General features: G+C 39.7%; 1 protein-coding gene across 1 annotated transcript in view; it reads right to left on the reverse strand.

Moving 5' to 3' along the window:
• Window positions 1-19,028, reverse strand: part of Oca2 (OCA2 melanosomal transmembrane protein) — a 329,902-nt gene that overhangs the window by 206,619 nt on the left and 104,255 nt on the right. Inside the window, exons 8-9 of the mRNA XM_015480040.2 lie at window positions 18,200-18,282; window positions 16,252-16,405 (exon numbers count right to left, since the gene is read on the reverse strand). Of these exons, the coding sequence (XP_015335526.1) occupies window positions 16,252-16,405; window positions 18,200-18,282 (237 nt within the window). The remainder of the gene's footprint in view (window positions 1-16,251; window positions 16,406-18,199; window positions 18,283-19,028) is intronic.

A 19,028-nucleotide genomic window follows, 5' to 3' on the forward strand; every position in this document is an offset into this window, starting at 1 on the left:
CAGATGGAAGGACCATGCTCTTGGATTTCCCAGCCTCCATAACCATAAAGCTAAATAAACCTCTATTCTTTATAAATTATCTAGTCCCATGTATGCTGTTAGAGCGACAGAAAATGGACTAAGAAAGTAAAGGCACTATGGAGGTAGAGCAGAGTGGAGATGGAATCTACTCTGCAGTCTCAATCTGAGACATATTCCTATCTTCCAATTTAAGCTTTTGATTAAGTTTTTAGGAAGGAAAAAAGACTTTAAGAGATCTGACTGTTAGTCACTGGATAGCTATATTAGCAACAGAAATAACTGACTTTTATTGGGCACCTACTGTGTACCTGGAAGTAACTAAATACTTTATGGACATAATCTAATGTATTTTTCAAAATGGCCCCAGGAAGTAGAAGCCATCATTACTCTGTTTTACAGATGAAGAAACAGTCTAGCAATGTTGAGTAATGTTCTCCATATCACAAAGCCAAGAAGATTCAGAGTCAAGATTAAACCCAAATTTTTCCTACTCCAGGGTACCTCCTCTCTCCTAGGGGGAGAATCGCTTGTTCATTTGTAAAATCAGAAAACTATACTGGATACCTAAAGGAGCTGTTGGCTCTGGAGAAAAATCAATGGATATCGGTGGAATTTGGCCCTGATAGTTAACCATATGGATGAGCAAAAATGAAAGCAAGAAACCACAGCCATAGTACTTATCCCCCACAGTTCTCAGGAGAGCCAGGAAGCTGGTTGCAGCTCCAATGATACCGTGAACTCTCACCACTCTCACCTGGGCCACTGCCACCATCAGCTCCTTTCTCCTCTGTGAAGCAGACAGTCCCTTAATACACATGCTAGGCAACCCACACACAAACATCCCTGCCATCTAAAGTACATGTTTTGGGACATGTGAATACAACTATTCCTTACTCAGAAACCCATCCCTTCAGCTAGCTAGGAGCCCACACCATATAAGAGGAGATATCTTCTATTCTTGTTATTAAAGGAAAAAAAGTGATGATCAGGGCTGAGGTTGTAGCTCACTGGAAGAACAAGTACTTAGCATGAGTAAGACCCTGGGTTTAATCCCCAGAATCATAAAAAGAAAAAAGGAAAATGATCAGCCTTACACCTGTGCGATAAAACCTTTTAAACTAAATGATCTTATAATAAGATGAGTTTAATTGCCTTAGCTAATTATGAACATCCCTACATTTCTATGCTAAAGATAAAAAACTTTTCAATTATCAGGAATAATGCAAATGGTAGATGGGCCAAAAATGGTAAAATCAATTTAAAAAAACCTCTTAAAAGGTGCTTTAAAGGAATATATAAAGGCCCTCTTCTTATTTGTTTGCTGAAAAATATAATGTTTCTTTCCTGTGTCCCAAATGGCTTAGGAAGCACAGAATGCATGACCAACTTCCCAGGCACAGCCTCACAGGCAGGGCCTGGGCAGCACACCAGCTGCCCTTCCATCCACACTCCTCATCAGTCAAGCCTATACGTTCTGCTCTCATTTCTTTGACAACAGTCCAGGCTGTGAGCTCCTTGAGGGCAGAAACTGTAAAGTGTCTCTTTTAGGTTCTCCTCAGAGCTCTGAAGAACAATCAATACTTTCTGAACAAGTGAGGAGCAAAAAGTCTAAAAAAAGAGGGTTGAAGAAGAAAGCCAGAACCAATACCAGGAGAGAAAAGGAAGAGTTCTGGAGCAGTCCCCAGGACTGGTCCTCTAAGGTTATCTAGAGTACCTCCAACCTCCACACATCTGCCCCTCCTTATTCACACTAGGTTTCAGACACAGCCAGTCATCTCACAAACTACAGGTAGGAGAGCCTAATAATAAGATCAAAAAGATACTTGATTCAAATGGGAACCAAAAGAAAGCAGGGGCAGCTAAACTTATATCAGCCAAAACTGACTGCAAGTCAAAAAATGTCTCTAGCAATACCAGATCATTATATGATGATTAAAGGGTTAATTCCACAGAGAGACACAACAATTATAAATAGGTACACCACCAACATCAGAACACTTAAGTATATAAAATTAAGATTGACAAATCTGACGAGATCAGGCTCATTCAGGGTGGTATGGACATAGACAAATATTGACAAATCCAAAGTGAGTAACTGCAACAGTGTAATAATAGTAAAGGACTTCAATACCTCGTTTACAATAGTGAATAGAACATCCATACATAAAATCAACTTCGTAAAATAGTCTTAAACAACACTATAGAGCAAGTGGATCTAACAAACACATACAGAAATTTCCACCCATCAGCAGCAGAATACACATTCTTCTCAGATATACACAGAACATCCTCCAGCATAGATTACAACTTAAATCACAAAACAAATATTTAAAAAATCTTATAAGGTCAAAATCTTACCAAGTATCTTTTCTCAGCACAATGATATAAGACTAGAAATCAATAACAGAAGGAAAATGAGAAAATTCATGAATATGTGAAAATAAAATAACACACTCTTGAAAAACTAATGGTTCAAAAAAAATCAAAACTATCTTGAAAAAAATAGAACTTGAAACACAGTGTACTGAAACTTATGAGATGCAGCAAAAATGTTCTAAGAGATAAGCTGATAAATGCCAACATCCAAAAAGATCTCAAATAAAAATCCTAACTTTACACCTCAAGTAAAAAGAAAAAAAAAGAACAAATTAAGACCGAAGTTACCACAAGAAAGAAAAACATAAATATTACAGCAGAAATAAATTAAATAGAGACTAAATATACAACTGAAAAGATCAACAAAACTAAGAGTTGGCTTTTTGAAAAGAGAAACAAAATTGACAAACCTTTAGCTAGACTAACCAAGAAAAAAAGGAAAGAGGATTTAAATAAATAAAATCATAAATGAAGGAGGAGACACTACTACTGATACCATAGGAATGCTAAGGATTATAAACTGCTATGAACAACTATATATGCCCACAAATTGGACAATTTTGAAGAAATGGATATATATATATATATATATATATATATATATATATATATATTCAACCTTTAAAAGTCCTGCTATTTATGATAGTATGAATGAATTTAAATGTGAAATGAAATAAGCCAAAAACAGAAAGACAAAAGTATTGCATGATCTAAAAAAAGTGGAATTTTTTTAAAAAGTCAAACTCATAGAAGCACAATTTAGAATGGCAGTTGCCAGGGAAAGAGCACAGGGAGGAAGGGGTGTCGGAGATTTTAAGGAGTTGTTGGTTGAAGGGTACAAACTTTTAAGTGTAATGTGAATAAGTTCTGGGGATCTAATGTAGAGTATGGTAACCACAGTTAAAAATATTGAACTATATACCTTAAATTTTCTAAAAGAGTAGATTGTAAGTGTTCTCACCACATACACACACTGAAAGATAAGTAAGTAAGGTGATCGATATGTTCATTAGCTGGATTTCATAATGCATACACACATCATCATGTTGTATACCTTGAATATACAAATATTCAAAATATTCAATTTGTCAATTATACCCAATGAGGCTGGAATGGGGAAAGAAAATGTGTTATGCATACACAATAGAATGTTATTCACTCTTAGAAAAGGATCTCCTGACATTAGAGACCTGATAAACTTGGAGGGCATCATGCTAAGTAAATAAGCCAGGCACAGAAAAACAAATACCATATGATCTCACATATGTCTAGCCAAAGGAAACTGTGTGGTCAGGGACAGAAAGAGAGGAGATGAGAAGAAAAGGAGAAGGGTGAGAGAAAGAGGAATAGGAGACAAGGGCCAGTGGCCGAGGCTGAGCACAAAGCCATGTGTTCAGGGAGGGAGTTTGGGTTTAATTACATCATTTCTCATTTAAAACAGAGTCAACTCTTTGCCTTCACCCCCACCAAATATATATATATATGAGATTTCTTTCTCTGTGTATATATGAGGGAGAAAGGAGAAAGAACAATGAGAAGGGTGAAGGGAAATGGTTTCAGAGCAACAACCTTCAAAGTAACATAAGACAACCCTGCCTCCAAGGAGGAATTCTAGGAAAACTATTTGTGTGTTAAATTTCTCTTACTTTTGTCTAACCCAGGAAGGCAAGATGCCAAGATACCACACATTTTACCTCTCACCACCATTACAAGGCAGGTTGCATTTGTCTGACTTTATTTATTTATTTATTTTTTGCCCCACAATCACTTTTAATAAGACTATCTCTTCTTTTTTTAAATTATTTTATTTTTGGCTATTTAATAAAAACATTAAAAAACATTAAAATCATCTGCATGTATGAGGTGCTATGTGATGTTTCCATTCATATATCTTTTGTGTAATGTTCATATCTATTGATCTTCTAAACAAACATATGCATCTCTTCTTTCTTAATGATGAAAAAACATTGAAAATCATTTCTTCTCCCTTTTTGAAATACACAGCACATTACCACTATCCATACAATAGCACAACAGAACTTATGGCTCCTCTTTAACTGTAACTTAGTACCCATTGATCACCCTTTCTCCTACCCGCAGCTTCTACCCCCTACTTCTATGAGATCAGCTTTTTTAAATTCCATATATGAATAAGATTGTGCAATACTTGTCTTTCCGCACCTGCCTTATTGCACTTAACATAAGGATCTCTGGGTCCATATATGCTGCAAATAACAGAATTTCATTCTTTATATGACTGAATAGCAAGCACTCCATTGTGTCTATATCCCACATTTTTTTATTGGTTGTTCAAAACATTACAAAGCTCTTGACATATCATATTTCATGCATTTGATTCAAGTGGTTTATATCCCACATTCTTAATTCATTCATCAGCTGATGAATACTTAATCTACTTCCTATCTCATTGTGTTAGTTAGCTTTGCATTGCTGTGACAAAAAGACCTGACAAGAACAACTTAGAGAATAAAAAGTTTATTGGGGGTTCATGGTTTCAGAAGTTCAGTCCATGTCAGCTGACTCTATAGCTCTGGGCCTGAGGTGAGGAAGAAAGAACATCATGGTGGAAGGGCATAGCAGAGGCAAACTACTCAGTTCGTGACAGCCAGGAAGTAGGAAGAGAGACTGAGTGCAAGGAGACAGGGTATAATATAATTCCCAAGGACATGCCCCCAGTGACCTACTTCTTCCAGCCATGCCCCACCTGCCTGAAGTTTCTACTCATTAATCTATTCAAACCATTATTCCACTGATTAGCTTCCACGATCTAATCATTTCACCTCTGAACATTCCTGCATTGTCTCACATATTTTGGGGACACCTCATATCCAAACCATAACACTTAGCTATTATGAATAGTGCTGCAAGAAATGTGGGAATGCACAGGTCTCTTGAATTTTATTATTGAAAGGCATTACATAGAATTGGTTTTTCAGTTGGCCAAAGATGGTTCTCAGAGCACTTGACATTAAAATCAGCAAAGGCTTCATGAAAAATGACAAATTACAGCACTGTACATAATTTCATGAAATTTTCACATTAATGCACTCCACTGAGAAGTTTTAAATCATTTTAGAGGCAGCTTATATGATCTACAGTAGTTATCCCCCATTTATTGTCTGTTATGTATTGAATAGTACAGAAACCTAAAATGACCCTCAAAATCAACACTGAAATGCTAATATTTTCAATGGTGCTCACAGAGATGACCTTCACATTATGCAAGATCTTATTAACTTCACAAATAATGCAGGCAAAGTTACTTCAAATTTTTAGTAAGCTATTCTGGAAATGCAAGTTCCCACTACTTTGAAAGGTATCATGCCAATCAAAAGGGCCTCTGATTACATGGGAAATCACTTTCACCAATGTGTTATAAAGCAGATTTCAAAGGTGATAATAAATTTTCACTTTAATTGCAAGGCCTGTTTCTAGCTAAGGACTTAAAGACTGTCAGTTACTCTGCCCATTCTGCTGTGCCTCTCAGGGCTCTGCTACATATTGACTATCACTACACATTAGCTCTTATGACAGTGTAGCCTAATACTAGTGCAAGAGAAGAAAAGAGGTGGGAGGCGGAGAAGTAAAGAAAGGAAAAGAATATCATCAAATGCCCCCATAGTAACCCAGATTCGCTATTTTGTTGAGAATTTGTGCTTGGAACCTAAACCTCACCTCACTTGAAATCAGTTTCCTCTGGCCTCTGCTTCACCCTGAACTCAGATTCAAATGATGTCCAGGAGCAAGGGACCTGCCCTGGCCTCTGACCCTGCACTCTCACCACCTTGCTGGGGCTGCATCTCATATCACATGGAAGATAGATGGAGTGTGTGAAGTGTGCTCAAAGGTCCTCTGTCCCTTGAACTGTTGATAGTTTTAGCCTCCCACAGGGCTGCATGGCCCAGCAGGCTTGGGAGATGCTGGTAAAACTCAGATACCTGGGTGTCTCTTGCAGCCTTTCTTGGAATTCAAGTCTCCTTTTGCTAGAGAAATGTACATCTGTAGTTATCTCCAGAACCCTGGCTATTGATTAGAATCAATATGAATCCGGAAAGAATGGATGAAGGAAGGCACACCACCAGGACAGGCTGCACATGCTCTCAGCAGTGTTACCCTGGGGACCGTGGGCCTCAGACATGGTGCCTGAGGGGGACATCATCCACCCCACTGCTGTCCCGAGGCCATGAGCACAGCCCCAATAAATGTCAAGACAGGGCAGAGCTGTACAGGTGCCTTGGAACCATCCAGTTCTCCACAGCATTGACCTTTAGGTCTGAACAGCTGGGCAGTCTTGAGCCCTGCCTTTAGGGCCCAGTCAGGCCCAGCAGATCCCTGAGAGGCACAGAGAAGGGCTGCAGCAACTGTGAGATCTGGGTGGGTTACTGATAAGGCAAACACTGGCTAATGCTGAAATTGGTCTAAAGCTTGATGCCACAGAGGCCAAAAACTAAAATATGTGGCAGGGTTTCGAGGTTGAGCAGCAGGCCATAAAGAAGCTGACGGAAGAGGCAAGGAAAGGCTTGTGCAGTAGAAAAACAGAGTAGGAAGGTCTCCTGCCATACCAAGGGACGCAGACTGTGTGCCTAAGGAGCTTGGGTCTTCTGAACACAAGCAGGAGTGATGCCAGAACACCGGGCTGTGAGGTTCGAGGCCAGCTCCATGGAGGCTCCCACAGGGCCTGATGGCCTCTGCTTTCCTCCACTGGCTGGTGGTGTGCTGTGGTGAGTGTTCCTGACCTCACTGTGGAATGCAGGGCAAGAGGGCAGAGAATGCCTACTAGGAGGTCGCGGCCTCTGAACCTCATGCCATCACCAGCTCTGGATTTGGGGCAGGGGGCATTGAAAGGACAAAAGCCTTTGTGGAACAGGTGTACCTGGTATGAGGAGCAACACTGTGAATAGACCAGAGAGGCTGCATAACATGTTCCCCATCATCTGCTCCCAGCCTTCTCCGGCTCTGTGGCCACAGGGGATCATCAACCCACTGGGTCTGTCACTCTACCCTGATACACATGTTGTCAGGTCCTGGCTCTTTGTTCTTCTTGATATTTTGCCGCTGTTGTGTTTTATCTGTTTTATCCCATTGCCAAGCCCCTCATCTACTACATTGCCCAAGGAGAGCAAACATTCACAAATCCAAATATTTTCTAAGTGCTGCCCACAGAGATTTAAGGAGTTATTGGTCCAAAGATCCAAAAAGGCCTTCCACTAGACCCCTTGAACTCCCAGCAACCAGATCTATTGATCGCAAACAAGGCCCCAACTGCATGCCAGCCCCTCTACCCCTCTGAATCTCAGGTTTCTTGTATATAAAAGAGGAGTCACCAGGTCTGGCAATGTGTCTGTGGAGACTCACTCTCTCTGAGCCTGGCCTCACACTACCCTCGTGGGTGGGAAGGTGGTAGAGCCAGGGGACCCCTCTCAGCATGTCTTTAGCACCTCCACTTCCTTCCCTAGGAGGAGCTCTATGGCACAGAAAGAGCCCAGATGTGGCATGGACCTGCATTCCATCCACCCTTCCCACATAGCAGGACAGAGCAAGGGCTCCACCTTTGGTGGCTGCCTTCACAGTTTATGCTTAGTCTCCCTAAGAGCTTCTCAAGGAGTGGAGAAATGTCTGGCCCTGGGTGGAGGTATTGTCTTGGCATTTCCCTCACAGTGCCACTGTGTTAGCCCTCTAGGGCTTCTGCCACAAACCCCCACAAACTTACTCTTACAGTCTGGAGGTCAGAAGTCCAACACAAGTGCTGCTGGAATAAAATCAGAATGTTGGCAGGGCAGCATTCTTCTGCAGACTCAGGAGAAGCCACTTCCTCCCTTTCTCCAGCTTCCAGAGGCCATCTAAATTCCACAACCAGGAATTTTTATTTGATCAAACAACAGAATAACCCAGCTCACTGCCTGCTCACTGCCTTGAACTGCTGACCCTAGGAGGGTTTCACTTCCTTCAAGAGCAGTCTGCAGCTGGGCGCTGTGGCACACACCTGTAATCTCAGTGGTTCAGGGGGTTGAGGCAGGAAGATCGAGAGTTCAAAGACAGCCTCATCAACTTAGCAAGGCCCTAAGCAACTCAGCAAGACCCTGTGTCTTAATAAAATACAAAAAAAGGGCTGGGAATGTGGTTCAGTAGTCAAGTGCCCCGGGTTCAAACCCCACTACAAAAAAATAAAAAATAATAAAAGCAGTCTGCAAAATTCTTGCCATTTTCATAATGAAGTATGTGACTGCCCACTTTCAAAAACTTTGAAATATTGGTCTATGAACTTATCAGAAAAAAATATGGGCTCAGTGGTCAGAAGGCCTGTGTTCCACCCTGCTCCTTCCATTGCAAAAGCGTGCCTTTGCAATTCAGTATGAGTCTGTTAAGCAAAGGGGCTGTAATACATAACCCACCAGTTTTTCTGCAGTTCTAAAGTCCTTTCCAAAAGTGAAAATGAAAGTTACTTCTGGAATTAGGTAATGGACAGAGTTTGCCCAATGCTTTAGCAGTCATTACTCCATAAATTGGTCATAGGAAGAGGCTTGCAGACACAAGGAAATGAATTCGGAGGCAGAGCTATTGACCATGGCTGTAATTTAAATTTCAGTTTTGCAAACTATGTAATAAGAAACAAAATTAGAAAACCTAGCATGGCAGTTTCCACTGAAAAACACCATTGTGGTGTGTACACTGCATTCTGAACGGTAGCATCTTCCTTCTCTCTAAATATGCTTCTTATATCTGTAAATTAAAGTGGAGACCCCGGAAGACTAAAGGTGTTCTCCATTCAGCTCTCTCGAATTTAATTTCACAGTTAATTTTTTAAAACAAACAGTACATGAACTCCTAAATTAAATTTGAAAGGACCCAGAGCAATGAAATATGATCTTGCACACTTCACGTCACTCAGGAGAGTGAGTGTTGGGGCGCCTGCAGACTCACTCCTCCACTCTTCATGTCTGCTGTAGCCAGCTGCTCCCCTGACACTGTGTTGCTCCTGCCTGTTGGACTCTCCTACCTCTGACCCGATCACTTTGCCGCAATTGGATAAAGCTGGTGAAGGGAAAGAGGGTTTGTGTTTCCAACAGGAAGGAGCCATGGCAGCAATCTTCTCAAGACATAATTCCAGAAGCTGGGGGTAGGACACAGAGGGGAAGTATTATCTCCCTTCTGCTGTGAAGTATTTTTTCAATAAGACTGTGTAAGAATTGCTTTAATATGATTTTGTACAGTACAAAGGCCTAAAAGTCTTAGTTGTGTTAATGGTACTTCTAGAATTCTGCACTAAGAAATTTCCTGAAGCCCCGTAATGGATGCAAAGGCAAGACTGCTCCCACTTTGTTCTTTGAGACTTTCAATAAAGAGTACTTTAAACAAGGATGAGAAATACGACCCCAAGAAAATGTCAGCCGGGATTATCTATAGGACCAGAAGAACAAATAATCCAAGGAATTTCCCTTCAAACCCCATTAAAGACCTATGGGAACCTTGGCTGAGCCTTTGTTCCTGTTCAGTCACACATGGGCCATGGGTCATGGTGCCCTCCTCCTGCCCAAGAACCAGGTAAAACCAATCCCAGAACTTCAGCACCCATCTCAAATATCTGGACACTCTGGGAACATTTTGTTAATGAATATCTGTTAGGCCTTGCCTTGGGCCAGGCACTGTCCAAGACACCGGGACTCAACACTGAACAACATGCATGGTAAGTGAGAAAGAGTAACAGAGCAGGTGAGGCAGGATCAGGTCAGAGGTAGGAGAGTCAGACAGGCAGGAGCAGCACAGTGTCAGGGAAGCAGATGGAAACAGCAGATATGAAGAGTGGAGGAGTGAGTCTGCAGCCACCCCAAGACTCACTCTCCTGAGTGAAGTGCAGACAGCCTAGGGTGCCTGCCTGCAGAGTCTAGAGACCTCCATCCTGGGAAGACAGATCTGCCCCCAGACTTCAGGGAACCTCTGAGTCTTTATCCAAGGCAAATTCTGCCCCTGGAGTAGATCCTAGGAAGGCTGCAATGCTGACTCCACTTCAGGAGAGTTCATAGATGTGGTGACAGCCTCCAGCCTCTCTCCCCACTTCCAAAAATGTGAGCCCTCCCATTGAGAGCACCTCTAGGGAATTCTGGAAACATAAGAGTTTCAGAAACACAAGGTAGAATATACTATTCTCCCAATACCTCTGCAAGCTTCTTCACCTTCTACCAAGCCACAAGACAGCAAAAGGGCAGGGTTGGTATTTCATGAGTTGTTGGAAGGTCTAATTATACAGGATTCCTACTTGAAAGTTATACTAATGTTTAAAACAGGGAAAATCACATTATTTAAGCCAACAGAAGATTCACCAAGATGTACCATAAACCTGGACCATGAAATAATGATGAATTTAAAGAATTGAATGTAGAAATAAGTGCTCTGACAAAAAATGAATCAAACTATAATACTGTAAAAGAAAGACAACAGAAACATTCCTAAGATTTGAAAATTAAACAACATATGTGTGAATCACATATGTATCAAAAAGGAAGACAAAAGGGTAATTTTTTAAATAGAGAAACAAAATTAAACAGATCAAATCTGAAATTCAACAAATCAAAACCTGTAGATTGCAACTAAAGCAGTGATGACAGCAATAAAATTTTAATAATACATACATCAGAAAAAAAGATTGTTCCAGGTATTCAAGTCTGGTCCAATATTCTGAAATAAATCAATGTAGTCACCCACACCAAATAGCTAATGAAGACAAATCATATAATAACATCAATTGATACAGAAAAGGCATTGACAAAATTCAATACCCAATTATAGTAAAAACTCTTAGTACAGTAGGAAAAGAAAGGAATTTCCTCAGTATCATAAAAAAATCTACAAAACATCTAAAATTAATATATTTAAAGATGAAAGACTGAAAGCTTTCCTTCACAACTTGGGACAAGACAGAGATATCCATTTTCATCACTCTCGTTCTAGCCACAGTGACATAGCAAGAAAAGGAAATTGAAGGGATACAGATCAGAAAGAAATAAAGCTGTCCCCATTATAAGTAACATGATTATCTACATATAAAATATCAAGGATTCTATTTTTTTAATCCCCAAGGACTAAAAAGTAAGTTTAGGAAAATAACAGGACACAATATTAACACACACACACACACACACACACACAAACTATTGCATTTACATGTATTGATAATAAACAAGTAGAAAACAAAATAAATACTCAATACCATTTATAATTGCTCAAAAGAAAAGACATAAAGTTTTATCATAACATGTAAAGGATCAGTATGATGAAATTAAAAAAAAAAAAACCTAAGAAGACCAAAATAAATCAAGAGACATACCATACTCATGGACTATAAGGTTATTCTAACATGTATATGGAAAGACAAAGACCACTATATAGCTAGAACAATTTGGGGGAAGAAAATGATAAGTGGGAAGAATCACTCATCCCAGAATGAGAATTATGATATAGTTGCAGTAATCAAGACAGTGTAGTATTCAGTGGAGTAATGGAAGGAGACCAGTGGGAGGGAAGTAAGCAGAGAGAACTGGGGAGTGAGATTAATCCAAGTATGTTATGTACACGTAAAAATATATCACAATGAATCCCACTGTTATGTATAATTTGGACTCACCAATAGAAACCATTAAAAAAAGATAGTGTGGTAATGGTGGAGGGATAGACACATAATCAATTTAACAGAACAGCATCCTGAACTATATCCCACAAATAAGTCCAATTAACTTTTAACAAAGGAACAGAAGCAATTCAATAGAGAAGGGATAGTCTTGTTAATAAATGGTACTGGAGTAATTGAACCTCCACCTAAACCTTACCCACCTACAAGAAACATTTTAAATGGATCTTGAAGTTACATGTATAAAGTAAAACTATAACAAATTCAAGGATTAAAAAAAAAAACCTTTGAGGTGTGGAACTAAGTAATAAGTTCTTGGATATCTAAGGAACTCAGAAAACTTAACACCATAAAAGTGAATAACCCAATAAATAAATGGGCAAAGGAAGTGAACAGACACTTCACAAAGAAGAAATACTATTGGTCAACAAATATATGAAAAAAATGTTCAACATCTCCAGCAATTAGAGAAATGCAAATTAAAACTGCACTGAGATTTTATCTCACTCCAGTCAGAATGGCAATTATCAAGATGACAAGCAACAGTAAATGTTGAGAGGATGTAGGGAAAAGAGTTCATTCATACATTACTTCTGGAACTGCAAATTGGTGCAACCACTTTGGAAAGCAGTATGGCGATTCCTCAGAAAACTTGGAATGGAATCACCATTTGACCCAATTATCTCACTCCTCAGTATACCTAAAGGACTTAAAACCAGCATATTATAGTGATGTGGGCACAACAATGTTTATACCAGCTCAATTCACAATGCCTAAGCTGTGGAACCAACCTAGGTACCCTACAACAGATGAATGGATAAAGAAAATGTGGTATATACACACAATGAAATATTACTCAACCATAAAGAATAAAAACTTGTCATAGGCAGGTATTTGTGAACAGCAAATGACAGAAAGTCCTTGAACAACGGGTGCAGAGAGGAGCTGTACAGGAAAACCTGGTGGAAGATTCCCAGGAAATGGGTGGTCTGCATGGGAAGGAAAATCTAGGAGCATTTGCCACCCACTTCATGGGCAGAATCTAACCCCACTCCAAGCCTCCCATCAGCCAAAGCCCACCTGAGACCTCACAATACACCATGTAGCTGGTTTGCAAGTTCTTCTCTCCTTCCCACTTTCTGTTAAGAAGCCATGTTGAATTGGCCTTCTTACAGGACTTTTTACATCTCAGGATGACTGATGGGAGAGAGGGAGCATTTTTTTTCTGAATGGCTACTTAAAATGACTATTAATTAATATAACATTAATAAAATTCTACAAATAATACAATTTTCAAGGGTTATATAACTATACCAAAAAGATAAATAAATCTTAGAAAAACAGAGAAGGCTTTTAAAAACTAAACTAAATATAACAAATTAGAATAATTTTTTAAAAAGATACTACCCCTTCAGTTCAATTTAATATATAAGGAAGCTGATTTTAAGAAGGACCAAATTGTGTAAATTCATACAACCAGAAATAGTAAAACAGGATTCAGACCCCCAGTAAATAAATAAACAAACAAACTAGCATCAGAAAAGTACAAGAAAAATGCTCAAAATGTCTATTAATCAAAAATGCAAAAATAACACCAAAGATGTATAGAAAAGGGAACTCAAACAATGAATGCAAATAAGTACAGTCATTATGGAGAACAGTATGGAGGTTCCTCAAAAAAATTAAAGTAGAACTACCATATGATCCAGCTACCCCATTTCTGGGTGTCTGTCCCTAGAAATTAAAATCATTACATTGAAGAGATGCATGCACTTCCATGTTTATTGTAATACTATTTATAATAGCTAAGATAAGGAATCAACCAAGGTGTCTATCAGGAATGGATAAAGTATGATGGAATATTATTTGGCCATAAGAAATGAAATCCTGTCAATTGTAGCAAAATGGATGAAACCAGAGGACATTATGTGAATTGAAATACACCAAATACAGAAATACAAAAACTGCACATGCAGAAGCTTAAAAAGTTGGTCCCAAAGAAGAAAAGACTGAAATAATGATTATTAGAGGCTGAGAAAGGCATGGGGGACAGAGATAGCAGGAGGTTGAACAAAGAGTACTAAAACAGATACACAGAGGAATAAGCTCTAGAGTTCTACCATGTAGTAGAGAGACATAGTTGGCAACACCTATTATATATTTAATGAAGAACTAGAAGAGAGGACCATGGAGGACCCAAACATAAATATGATACGGATGTAAATGCTACCTACCCTGATTTGGTTATCACACACTGGGTACATGTATTGAATTATCACACTGTAACCCATAAATATGTACAATTATTATGAGTCAATTAAAAAGAAAAACTTAACTATAAAAGCAAATCAGCATTGGAGTATAGTTTTAATTAACAATGACTATGACTGATGCACTTTGAATCTATTGACTCTATACATTTAAAATCATACAGAAAAAAGGAAGAGGGAAACTAAATAACTCAATATACACTACCAGAAATTGCTAAGGCAACAACTCATTATCATGAAAATTAATAATTATAAAGAAAATAACCTATTTTGTATTTCCAGCATGAACTGTTTCACATTAACAAAATTAGGTGGGAGAAAGTTCTTTAATACTGAATGACTCATGTCTAAATGCAGATGGGAAGATTGAAAGTTTATTGTAAATACCAATGAAATAACTGAGTCTGGCAATGAATGGTGCCTGGTGGATATGAAAACCATTATGAGGAAAGGTGACAAAGAGCTTAACAATGAACATGCTAAGGGTCACCCTCACCCCCTTAGACTCAATCAGGCATTACTGGACAAAAACACGAAGCAGGCGTCCCTGTCCTGAGCTGGAGGAAGCGGCACATTCTCCAGAAGAGGAGTCCTTCTGGAATCTGCCCCAGGATTCCACCAGACACCAGTTCCAAAGCTGGTCATAGTAATGGTCCCCATCCCAGAGTATACAGTTGCCACTGAATCTGAGTCCTTCTCCAGCACAAAATGACAACACTGATTAAGAGGAAAAGATATAAGAAATGGAAAGATTAAATCTGTTCTAGAATAAAAGATACATAACAGATGTAACAATGACACCTGTGAGTGGACCTTGTTCAATAATCAGGAACTCAACTTACAGGAACAAGCATTCCTCACCAGGCAGAATATGAAAAATTGTGGTATATATGTGTAATAAGAATTATCATGCAAAAAAAAAACAAAGTACATGTATAAAGGCATGAATTGGCGTGAACATACTCTGTATACAAAGATATGAAAAACTGTGCTCTATATGTATAATAAGAACTGTAATGCATTCCGCTGTCATGTACTTAAAAATAAAATCAATAAAACTAAAAAATAAATAAATGTCGACTATTCAATAAATAAATAAATAAATGTATTCTGGTATGTTAAAAAAAAATACAGAAGAAGAAAAGAAAACCATATGTAAAGTTCCAGAACTTTCCTGGCTGTTCTTGCTGCTGGCCACCTCCTTGACAATTCCAAGCAATTTCTCATACCCATCCCAGGCTCATTAAGATGTGCCTCTTCAGATTCACATCAGCCACTCATCTTGCAGCCTCGACACGCTGAACCAACATTCCTGTCAAACATGCTACTGTGATGTTTGGTGTCACAGTTAAGTCAACAATGCACCTGTCCCACCAGAAAGTGTCTGTACTTTACTTCATGCTATTCAGGATAAAGACACATAATTTTCCAGGAACATCAAATTGTCAGGATTTAAGATCATTTGTGAAAATGCCCATTAGCAAATTGATAACATGTGAAAGATAATAATTCTGCCTCGCACAGCCAATGGGTTTTCCATGACCCCCATATGTGTCCATCCTCTGAAGCATGTAGGGGGTGGTAGTATGCCCATCATACAGATGGAGATTCTGAGTCTCAGAGAAGTTCAAAACGTGTCTGATCAAGGTCACCCCTAAAAGTCACACTTGGAGTGATCAGAAAATCATGTGCATATCCCAATTCCTCATGTACCTATTTGCTGGTCCTCTCACAACTCATCTTGCATATTTCAGTGTCCAAGATTCAGCAAATATTCTGCTACTGTTCTATTTTCTATGTGGAATGAGGGATGTGCTAATTTCTAGGATCGACACTGTTCCAGAATAAGTGGTCGGGAATGAGCTCAGCAAAGCATCTAACAAGTTAAAATATCCCGATCATGGGCAGTAGTAAATCAAGCAGAACAGGCATGATGATTACCTCAAATATGATGAGCACGTAGACCCCTGCAAGGATGGCCGCAGCGATGGTCACTTGTGCTTCTATACTTGCCCGCAGGTACTGATGAGCCAGCAAAAGAGGAACAACCTGGGTCTGCTGGAGGGAGGCCCGGATGCTAATGGAAACAGTCTCTCTGCAGAATCAAGCAAAGACTTTGCAGCTGGCCAGGGAAACAAATCCTAGGTCAACAGTTGGTTGTAAATTACCAGTAAACCCCAGACCAACAATTCCTTTGGTGTCCTTTCTAACCCAAGTCAGCCAGGTCATAACCAGACCCCAAATGGATCTCAGAGTGATCCAGCCAAATGCCTGGTGTCACAGATGGAAGAGCACCGAGCGTCATGGTCAGTGTCATGAGGTGCAGCATGCAGCCCTTCTGTGGCCAAAAAGACCCAAAAAGTGAAGGCTCCCTGGCCCCCATCCTCAGTGTGTCCCCACAGGTGCCACTCTGACCACAGACTGAAAGCAGGGGCCTGCAAAGCTATTTTAGCTTCGGCTCATCTTCCTCACCAGCATATGGCTAATGTGCCTGCTAACAAACAGCAAAACCAACTCTTTAGACTTCAGTCTCTGATTGTGGGATAAAGCGCCACAAACGAGAAGGCTGTGAAAAATCAGAAGTTTGTGGCATGCTGAAGCTAAAGCACTTTTTTCCCCCTTAGTGATTATAAAGATATTTTCTTTTCTTTTTGTGTGTGTTTTTATGAGTGCTTTACAACTATACATAACAGTGGGGTTCCTTTCGATGTAACCACACAAGTATGAAATATAATTTGCTCCATTTCTGTCCCCAGTATCTACTTCCCCACTGCCTATTCTCCCTCTGCTATTTCCACTGGTCTTCCCCCATCTATTTATTGTTTTTATAAATTGGTATTTTACAGGTACGTAAAGGTGGAACTCACCAGGGTACATGTGAATGCACAAGCACACAGTGTAATTTGATCAACCTCATTCCACTGGTCCTCCCCTTTGCCATCCCTCCCTCACCCTCAACCCTCCTCCTTCATTCCACTGATCTCCTTTCCTTTTTCACGGTGTCCCCTGCCTTTCTTTCCCCTTGTTTTGCTCTAGCAAAATACCACATATTATGGTATTTGCCAGTAAACACATGCAGCTGAAGCACTTTTTAAAGGTCAGTCAATAACTTTTATGAGTCTAATCGCATCCCCACCCCCAAATTCACATGTTGAATTTCTAACCCCCAGCACCTCCGAATGTGACTGTATTCAAGGTAGGGTCTTCAAAGAGGTAATAAAGGTTAAAGGAGTCACTTAGGATTGATCTTAGGTGGGTCCTCATCCAGTAGGACTGGTGTCCCTATGAGAAGAGACAAAGACACACAAAGGGTTGACCACAGCAGGACCCAGCAAGAAGGTGGCCTCTGTAAGCCAAGAGGAAAGTCCTCAGGCAGTCTTTGTACTCACTTTCTACACTGCATGAGCACCAAATCCAAACCACATGACTCATCTAGTGCTATTTGTGCCAAAGTCTAGTGTCCTATAAATCAAACTTACAGGCAAGTACTACGATTGAATACATTCCCCCAAAAGAAACTTAATTCTCAAATTCATATGAGGATAGAATTTGGAGGTGATGCCTTTGGGACATAATCAGGCTTAGGTTAGGTCAGGAAGGCAGAGTAGATGACAATAGTGGCTTTAGAAGGAGAGGAAGAGACCTGAGCAAGCATACTTGCTTTGTCTCTCCATGTGATGGCCTCAACTAAGTCACCAGGTAGCAAATCCTTAAGATGCCAAGCAAATGTTGGCACCAGGATCTTGGACTTCCCGGCCTCTGGAACAGTAAGCCAATTAAACTTCCAATCTTCATAAATGGCCCAGTCTCAGGTATTCTGTTACACCAACAGAAAACAGACAAGACAGTGAGACAGTCTGCGCAAGGCCTGTCTCACCTGAGGACCCACCTGTTCAGTATCTCAAAGGTCCTGCTCACCACTGAATGCTCACTTCTTCTGGGATTTAAAACTACCGTCCAATTGTGAGTGACCTGTAAAAAACAAAACATAAAATTGTGGTAAGGCTTTTCATTTGAAATCTCATCTGGGATATCTGGTGCCATTCAGTGTATGTCTGTATTTAAAATAAGTAAAAGAGGAAGAGAATAATAGAAGACCATTTTTTAATACGAATTCCTGCATCCCTAACATTAGGCGCTTGTCCAGGTTATGTGGATATTGGAATTAAGGGGGTATTAAGAAAAAAGACCACAGAAGTACAAATACAGAATTTGTACACAAAGGTAAGAAAAGTATGGAAGTAAATACAGTCTTCACTCCGTATCTGCAGGGAATTGTTTCCAGGAACCCCAAGTATGCCAAAATTTGTGGACACTCAAGTTCCTTGCCAAAATAGCTTAGTACATGCATATAATCTACACACATCCTTCTTACCCTTCAAATCATCTCTAGATTACTTATGATACCTATACAATGTAAATGCTGTGTAAATAGTTGTTACTCTGTATCATTTAGGGAATAATCACAAGGAAAAAAATTTGTGCATGTTCAGTACAGACACAATTTTTCTTGCAAAAATTTGCAATCTGCAGTTGGTTAAATCCTTGGATGTAGAACTTGTGGGTAGGAAGGGCCTACCACACTGATTTATTATAAGTAAAAGAAATCACCACAATTGTTAGAGACTTAGAGAACTCTTCGGAGTTCTCCAAGGCAATTTACAAGAAATGCTTCCTTAGAAATGCTTCCTGGTCGCAACCTAGAGACAACAAACCCT

Source organism: Marmota marmota, unplaced genomic scaffold (assembly GCF_001458135.2).
Source record: "Marmota marmota marmota unplaced genomic scaffold, marMar, whole genome shotgun sequence".
NCBI lineage: Eukaryota > Metazoa > Chordata > Mammalia > Rodentia > Sciuridae > Marmota > Marmota marmota.